The 9,657-nt window shown below is 31.7% G+C and overlaps 1 protein-coding gene across 1 annotated transcript; it reads left to right on the forward strand.

Moving 5' to 3' along the window:
• Positions 1–6,682: 6,682 nt before the first annotated feature.
• LOC106304364 (RNA exonuclease 4) lies at positions 6,683–9,175 on the forward strand. The gene is made up of 6 exons (XM_013740772.1): positions 6,683–6,817; positions 7,019–7,170; positions 7,263–7,393; positions 7,528–7,955; positions 8,115–8,195; positions 8,757–9,175. The coding sequence occupies exons 1-6, from the start codon at positions 6,777–6,779 to the stop codon at positions 8,995–8,997; spliced, it is 1,074 nt and encodes a 357-aa protein (XP_013596226.1). The 5' UTR covers positions 6,683–6,776; the 3' UTR covers positions 8,998–9,175.
• Positions 9,176–9,657: the final 482 nt, after the last annotated feature.

Here is a 9,657-nt window from a genome sequence, read left to right on the forward strand (position 1 = left end):
AATATTGAGTTGCATTTCAAATAAAAAGGTAAAGATATTAAAAATATTCTAATTAAAATATGTAAAATTTAATATAGTTTTAAGGAAATGATCAAAATAAAATAAATTACACATAAAATAATCATGATTTTTGTTAACTGGGCGGATCATTATTTATATGATATCGCACACGAAAGAAAAATTTCTGTTTTTAAAATTATCTAATTAATTCTATACTCATTTTTTTATATTTTTTATATGATATCACACTTTCGTAAAAAAATAGATAGTTTAAGATGTAAAAAAAAATTTACTTAATGAATATAATATGAACGAATATTACAAATACATCATTTAATAAAATAAATAATTAAAAACTGAAAATTTATAGGGTCTAGTATATTTTATTTTCATGAAAAAGCTCAATTAATTAGCATTAAATAATTAATGTATAGACCGATATCAAATTCTAATCATTGTGGACTGTTGGCCGGTGCTCTTTCTTTAACTCTTTCGGCGCTCGAATCCTTACCAGATCTTATCTATTATTTACTAAATTATTTGGTTTAATCAATCTTACGCGTTTAGATACCGACACTTTCATTTTCATCGACCGCCATTTCCTTTAGACAAGTCTTTTGGTCAACCTTTTTAACCTTTAAAGTTTCAAGTTGGAACTCTCTAAATGTTGTTTCAGCTGACTTGGTAGAAATAGTGGTTAAATTTCTTGAGGGTAAGTTTGTGGAATTCACAAAATACATATTCTTTCTGTTTCATATTAAGTGTCATTTTAGGTTTGTGCATACGGATTAAAGAAACAATTAATTTTGTATATTTTATATATATAAACACAATTACCAATACACCTAACCATATTTCAACCAATAGAAAAATAAATTACTGAATAAAACTAATAAATTTTGCATTGAAAATCGAAAACGACACTTATTTTGTAACGAAAAAAAATCTCTACAACGACACTTATTCAGAAACGGAAGAAGTATCTATTTGTATTATTATCACGGATAACATATATAACCATTATGTTTAATATAGCAACTAAAGGCCGGATTATTGGGTGCAAAGCTCTATTCCTTAGAAATGGGATAGAACTACACAAATTTTTTGTTGGATATATGAGCTATATTCCTTGGAAATAGCAACAAAAGATCAGTTGTCAGTCATTGGGGATGTGCTGAGGCTCTATCCCTTGTTGAGGGGGTGGTAGTTGATGGTTGAATTATCTCGGGAATGGCAATTTTCCGAATTAGTGTTTTCTCCGGCATAGATCCTCCCGTTGACTAGCTTCGAAGCGGGGATGCACATTTCCTCAAATCTGTAAGTTGATGAACTTCCACGGCGACGATGGCAGCTATGGTTTTTGAAAGTCGATGTTCTACAAGAATCCGGCGACTAAGACCGTATGACGACTCCGATGATGGACCTCTTAGAACACACACTGCTAATGGATCTGTTTGCTGGACTTGGACGTCCAAAATGGACAATTGGATAGAAGATCGCCGGTGTCCAAATCATAGAGGTTTTTTTCACAACTCTGTTTTCTTTCTTTACATGCTTATCTTTCTCTATTCTACTATATGCTTATTGGTTTGGGTTATAGTTGATTCCTTGTAACCTAGGAGGCTGTTTCTCCGATTCACCGGAGAGACTGTGAGATAACAAACTAAGTCCCACATGGGAGAATTAGACAAAGAGTGTCTGATATATAAAGAGATGTCCAACTCTAATTAGTACGAGGCCTTTTGGGAAAGAAACCAAAATAAATCCATGCGGACTTGCCAATTAGGCTCAAAGTGGACAATATCGTACTAATAGGATAACAAAGAGTTGGAAATGGGCTTTCGCAATCCCAACAATTGGTAACAGAGCCAGGTTTGATGAGAAATCAACAAGAAGACCGAAAATACCCTTCGAGAGATGAATGGTATCCTATGAGTTAGGAATGAGAAGTGTGTGGCAAAGATCAATTCAAAAGATCCTGGAAGTCAGTTGTGGGATACGAGATGAATGTGATCCTTAGTTTGAGGGGGAGAATGTGAGATAACAAACTAAGTCCCACATTAGAGAATTAGACAAATAGTGTATGATATATAAAAAGATGTCCAACTCTAATTAGTACGAGACCTTTTGGGAAAGAAACCAAAAGTAAATCCATGTGAACTTGCCAATTAGGCTTAAAGTGGATAATAACGTACTAATAGGATAATAAATAGTTGGAAATGGGCATTCGCAATCCCAACAGAGACACTGTAACCAATGTTCTTTTTTTTTTAAAACAGCATTGTAACCAATGTTTCTATTGGGGAAATAATTAATACTCCATCCGTTCCTTAATGATAGACATTTTACAAAAAAAAAAAATTGTTTCAGAAAGATGTATTTTTGTGTTTTCTATGAAAAATTGTAAATTTCAAGAAAATTAATTTGACTATATTGAATCACTATTTGTTAAAAGTTACTAAAAATTGAAAATTACAGAAAATAATATATTTATTATGGTAGTTTAATGTGTTTTATTAATATGTGTGAAAATATTAAAAAGTTTATCTTTGTGGAACCGATGGAGTATATATTATTATTAAAAAAAAGATTCGACTCATATTTGCTTATTGAAAATGAAAACCAAACTACTTTTAACACTTCTGAACACACGAACTCGTAATGATGAAACACCTACCATAGTATAACACTGACAAGTGACAACTGACAACAAATCAAATATCTAGCTCATTTACATTTATATATTTATTAATTATTATAAACATAAGACATGAGAAAATTTTCTGTATTTTTTAGTTTTCATACACGTATTTTTTTTTTTTTTTTTAAAGGGTTAAACCCGGGTCTATTAAAGACACAGACCTAACCCCCGGGTGGGAGGTGCAATCCACGGATGGATCCTCTCCCGGATATTCAAATGGGCCGTAAGCATGGGTCCATATCAGTGTGGCCACATGTGGAGCTAATAATTTCGCATTAGAGAGGAGTCGATCCCTGGCCTGGACCAACAGGGCAACTCCTCCTCTAGTGGAAATCGCTAGGCCACCACGATGTGGTTTTTTCATACACGTATTTGCTGAAAGATATCTAAAACAATATCCCCAATCAATGCCGTCTAAAATTACTTCTTGACCATGTTCAAAAATTATTAACAGTATATATTTAATGATATAATGAAATAATTTAAAAAATTATCAATATATGTTTAACGTTTCTTTTAAAATTATAAGTTTTAAATTTAGTAGTATATCTAAAAAATTAAAGTTTAGAATATAATTTATTTTTCAAAAATTCTTAATTTTTTTAAGATTTGGACCATGTTCAACCACTCTATTTTCATAGCTATTAGAGCATCTCCAATGTAAAACTTTATTTTTTTTAAATGGAGTAAAAGTAAATATAGAATAAAAATGTTTCAATCCAACTTAATTTTCTGCTCCACAATGGAGTGATGAACAAACAAAAAATAGAAATATCATTATGGAATGAGATATGAAGTTGTGTTATAACATTTCTTACTCCATATTCACTTTTACTTTATTTTAGAAAAAAAAAAGAAAGGGGATGGAGATACTGTTAGACGACCATGTACCTAATATATTAATGTAAAAATTATGGTGAATCTTCTATGTAAAACAATTTGCAAAACCAAGAGCAGATGTTCCAAAAACCACTATAATCAAAAGATATATACACATATATGTATATATGTTAAAACCATAAAACTGAACCACACATGTAGGTAAAAATAAAGTCCATGCATGGTCGAAAAAACAAAATGCTTACTGTTTTTTTGGTCAAATAAGCATTTTTCAAGCTTTTAAAGGTTCTGCGAAAGTTAACATTTTTTTACAAAATTAAAATTTCTTTTCCGCTTTTACGTGCAAAAAAACATAAAAAGGAACATTATATTTGCTTTAGATGTACGAATGGCTGTGCAGAAAGTTTGACTGTCCCATAATGTCTTTCATTTCTTTTTTTTTTCTGTTCTTTTTTTGGCTTTCATGTTTTTCCATGCATCTGTTTGTATCTAGATCTCTTTTAGACCATCGTTAACCCCGGTCTCTTAATTAGATTTTTAGCTTCGGGTAATAGATGCTTTTTAGTTTTTTTAGATTTTAACTAAGAAAAGTTAAGAACCGTCTCTTAAACATTAGTTTCGTAATTTGATTTATTTTGTTATTCTTTTCTTTTTGATTAATTAATTTATTTTGTTAGTCTATATATATGAATAGATGTAGTCATGAAATATTACAAAAGAGCATTCAAAATACGGAGAATATACCAACTTTTTCTACCTAAATGCATGTGCACGGACCCAACCATGCCATAATGCCATGCCGCCTCTGTATACGTGGAACAAGAATTTCATGAACAACAGATGTGTACACAAAAATGTGGAAAATGGTAACATAAAATGTAGTCTGTGCTGTTAATTGGCGGGGAAATTTGATACAAATGAAAACAAGGCTCACAGTGCAATCTCTGAGTTTTTTATTTTTGCTAAACTGTAAATTTCATATTAATGAAAAGAGATCTCTGAATTTTGGGACTTGGAAGATTTTTTTATAATATATATATATATATATATATATATATATATATATATATTGGGTTTAAATATTAAAAATAATTAAGATAATAGTTGATGGACTGGATTGTTCCAAACCAAATATTTATGTTTGTATCGACATATTATAACATGATGTTTACAATAAAAAAAATTCTAGCAAACATCATAACTTAACGGAAACTTCATGTTTCATTTGTTTTACTGTGCCTTTAGAATTTGCTAATTAAGGATAATTGACATAAAATATTATATTGTGGTTTCAATAAATAAAAATGCACTTTCTTACAAATGTAAACGCAAAGAGAAAAGAGAAAACAATGAATAGATAACTGAACTCTTAGAATATATATTGTTTTTTTAAACTGAACTCTTAGAAGTTTAAAGTAAACCATTGTAGTACTGGGACATTATTATGGTTGAAATGTGTTGAGGGAATATTTTCAAAAAAGACAGTGAAAGTTTTACGTTGATTTTTTAGGCAAGAAAAGAGATATGTGTGTATATACGTCTGATACCACAGGACCATTATCTTTTTTTGTTCTTTAACACATTTTTTTGCATGAATACTACTTTTTATGAGAATTTGGAATCGTTTTGGATCAGACACTATATATTAGAATCTTAGACTTTGGCCCATTGATCGGTCAAAAGATGGTCTTCTAAGTGTGTGTGTATCCTATAAATTAGCATAGTATTGTTAGCTTAACTATGTATAACAATTTGTCATCATCCAATGTTCGAGTGTTCGAGACATACTATTTTAGTGGCGTTTACATTGCATAGAGAACATTATTATTATTATATTAAATACATGGTTATTTCTATGAATTCATACACATGCACACGCACATAATAAAGAATAGGAATCCATTGTGCAACTATAAAATCCCGGGTCATAAAAAAACTATAAAATCCCCGGAAGATTGAAACACGTAAATTACAGTAGTTGTGTCTTGGCTAATTTCGTACGCCTAAATTATATGAAGCAAATTACTTAATATTTTGATAAATTTATGAATTTATGATTATATATATAACCAATAAATAGTAATAATTATGGAACGCAAACTTACATTATGGGCATAAATGCATCATGCCAACATGCATACGCATTAGCATGATATTGCAGAGGTTAAAGACAATGCTTTTATGGAAAAGTAAACCTTATCTTCAGCCTACTAAGATAAGATAAAGATGAGCTTTAAATTGTTCATGACGGGAAAAAATGAAGGAAAAAAAGCAGATCATAAAATTTACGCAACACTATTATATGAACTTTCTTCTTTATAGATTATCGTTAGATGCAGTTTTTTTGTATCCTTAATATTTTGAACAATCAAGGAGCATAGTAGTAACCAAGTAGTGGTAGCTTACTGTCAATCTTTTGGGGTTTGGTGAGGGGCGGATCCAAGATGGTTTTAAGTATGGGGCACTTGACCATTTCTATAACCTGAAGCTTAATATGTAAGTGTACTTAACTAAATTTAACACTAGATGTCAATGAACAAAAAAAAATTAGGGTGGAGCATATGCCACACCCTCTAATACACTGGGACCGTCCCTGGTTTGGTGTGTACCCACATGAATCCTGAGTTTGATTATCCCTGGGAACTAAATTATCACTACTTGGCCAGTCTGGTTTTGGCCCAAGTGGTTTATATGGTGGGCCATGACAGATGATTGATCTACATTTGGCATTAGTCGGAAGGTATTCCAAACTCAGGTCAGACAGTGTGATACGCTTTCGGGGTAGTCCACTCTGTAGTACTAAGTGCGTTTCTTCCGGGATCGATCAGATGAATCGATAGGGTTTTTTAAAAAAAAAAAAAAAAGAGCATAGTACTACAGTTTAGTGTCTTCTCGATAGTATGAAATTGTGCTAGTAGCATCTTCGCTATCGTCCAAAACACAGGAAATATTAAATTGTTATTCTTTTTACCATGAGAAGCGACCCCACTACATTAAGGCATCTGCTTCAACTTGGGTCCGTCTGTTTTTGTAATAATCTTATCAAAACTCTAAAAGGTCATATATGAGAATGGCCAGCTTTTCTTTTCTTTTCCTACTATAAATACCTCCTCACAGTTTCTCCATTCTTCACACACTTAGCATAATACAAAAAAACAAACTCATCAGAAGAATTGTTTAACTTCTCCCCACTCTTAAATTGTTGAGTTCTTTGCTTGCATATTCCATACGTACCATGGATTACAGATCACCTATGGAGTCATCGGAAACCCTAAGGTAACCATTTTCATCCTAAGCGTGTTATATCAAGCGTTTTAATTGGAAAATAAATCCCAAAGAAAAACTCAATGGAGTGGCATGCAATATCATACCCAAATTCTGTAGTCAAGTGATGAAAAACTAAAATTTAAAGTTTTTGCTAAAATATATTTGTATATATATGTAAAAAAATATTTATGTATATATGTACACGTGCAGGAACAAGTGCGCAGCTTGTTATAGGCAATTCAACAAAATGGAACATTTGGTGGAACACATGAAGATCTCTTATCACTCCGGTCATGAGCCTACTTGTGGAGTTTGCAAGAAACATTGCCGATCTTTTGAGTCCCTCCGCGAACATCTCATAGGTAAACAAGAAGCTCTATATAAAGAGTGACATATAGTTTTATATATACGCTATGCATTTGTATGTTAATTTTTAATTGTGTAATGTCAATAGGACCATTGCCAAAACAAGAATGCAAGAATATTTTTAGCCTTCGCGGATGCAGATTCTGCATGATGATCCTCGAAAGCCCTAACGCTCGTAGGATTCATCAAGAGAGATGTCAATTTTCGAGCGTCAATGCTGTACGTAATCGTATTAATGTCCTTATCTCAATACTCCTCTTCTCATATTTGCGTAACTAAACTTGTAAATTGACCGCATGAAAAAAAAATTCTTATATAAATAATATAATATCATATGATTTGTCTTTTTTCAGGGATTGACGACTCGTATGGCAGCCTTAGGCCTAAGAGATAAAGTCATGATCGACTACACGTCATCACGGTCTCCAAAAATGGTTGCACTCTCTTGCAAGATGGTAGGAGGAGGAAGCGACGGGTCGTTGGATGTATGCGCAAGGGTTTGCATAACGGATGAGAACGACAACGTTGTGTTCCATACGTACGTGAAACCGTCAATGGTCGTGACGAACTATAGGTACGAGACGACTGGTATACGTCCAGAGAATCTGAGGGACGCAATGCCGTTGAAACATGCACAAAGAAAGATTCAAGAATTTCTTTGTAATGGAGAACCCATGTGGAAGATTCGTCCAAGAGGTGGGAAAGGGAGGATTCTCGTGGGACATGGGCTGGATCACGATCCTGACCGCCTTCAACTTGAATATCCTTCTTCCATGATGAGGTGACATTTCTATAAAGAAGAAAAGTAAAGAGGACACATATATATAACTAGATTCCTTATAGTGTTACTTGGTTTCTGGCAACATAACCCAGGTTTATGTGAGTTGTTTTATAATTAACGTGAATTTCTAATATCATTTTTATATATTGGTGTATGTAGGGATACTGCAAAATATCCTCCGTTGATGAAAACAAGCAAGCTGAGCAATTCTCTCAAGTACTTAACCCAAGCCTATCTCGGGTAATATATCTACTTTTGTTTCTGTAATACTACTTTCGAATATAACATTAATTTGGAAAATGAATATAGATATATGCATGCTTTACGTGTATTGATACATAAGTGTATCATGTACTATCCATTAATTTTTTGGTGATGTATGGGTATTGATGCTTTGTATGGGCTTAAAGCTAAAAGGAAGGGATTCAAAACGTGAAAAGATTCATATGTTATATAATATATACCATTTTCTAACAAAAACAAAAAGAACTTACATAGTTGGAGATTTTTAATTTACATGAGATGCTTACTAGCGTAATTTTTATCGCCAAGTTGACTACATCAACCTGTTTATTTCATTTGATTTCCTATCAATTACAAACAGTTCAACTAGTATACCATTGTTTTGTATGTAAAACTTTAGGGATGAGTGTGTATGCCTAATAATATCATATGTTCCATATAATCTGTGTTCGTTTCTACACACCGTAGAAGTAATCTCAAACACTTGAGATCAATTAATTATACCCATTATCTAATGTACAACAATATATATTAAGGATGGTATTGATGTGCTTATAGGTATGATATTCATGTTGGGATACAAGACCCATACGAAGATTGTGTAGCGACGATGAGGCTTTACACGAGAATGAGATATCAGAAACATAAGATTGAAGCATATCCTTTACCAGCCGACGTGCAGAACCGTAGCAATCAAGTGGCTTGGAGGCAGAGCGAGGTCGAAAGGATGTCTCCTAATGAAATGCTCTCCATCTCTCGCTCCGACTACTATTGCTGGTGCTTGGACTCCCTCGCTTGATTCCTAAAACTATGGGGTTAATTTGGGAATCTCTCATAATTACTTCATAAACTTTTTCGAGATTTTAATTTAGTAGCGTAAAGTCGAATAAGCATTAATTCTGATTTTCTAATAGTATCTAAATTAATTTTATAGTATGTGTCGTGTGAGATGCGAATGTTGTTCCTGTACTTCTAATAACGCATATTGCTCTTAATTATTAATAATTATAGTTTTTGCTGAAATCTATACTATTATTTGGTAAGTAATTTTTCGCATTCGAGCTATCACGTTAAAAGTTGGAGTAGTTAAAGTCATTGTTACCCTTAATGAATGATTAAATTTATTTTTAGATTATATTATTGATTATAAATTAATATTATAAAAAAATAGCCATATATAAAAACGAATTTTAAATTTATTAAATCAGATAATTTATTACAATTGATACAATAAAAGTTAACTAAACATTAAATGTACTTTAAAAATAAAAATATAATTCTTATATATTTTGTGTTGTTATCCGAAGATAATATATTTTAATATATTTTAAAAATAGATTTAAAAATTCAAAGAGAATTTTAATTTTATTAAATCAGATAATTCATTAAAATTGATATAATAAAAGTTATCTAAACATTAAATTTATTTTAAAAATAAAAATATAAGTCTTTTATATTA

Source organism: Brassica oleracea, chromosome C7, assembly GCF_000695525.1.
Source record: "Brassica oleracea var. oleracea cultivar TO1000 chromosome C7, BOL, whole genome shotgun sequence".
NCBI classification, from domain to species: domain Eukaryota; kingdom Viridiplantae; phylum Streptophyta; class Magnoliopsida; order Brassicales; family Brassicaceae; genus Brassica; species Brassica oleracea.

What these genes read in the sequence shown, in the direction of transcription:
- LOC106304364 (XM_013740772.1), top strand. Translation starts at nt 6,777, where the DNA reads ATGGATTACAGATCACCTATGGAGTCATCGGAAACCCTAAG. An exon ending in CCTCCGCGAACATCTCATAG is followed by an intron (nt 7,171 to 7,262) that starts GTAAACAAGAAG and finishes TAATGTCAATAG; the next exon opens with GACCATTGCCAAAACAAGAA. An exon ending in TATCCTTCTTCCATGATGAG is followed by an intron (nt 7,956 to 8,114) that starts GTGACATTTCTA and finishes TGGTGTATGTAG; the next exon opens with GGATACTGCAAAATATCCTC.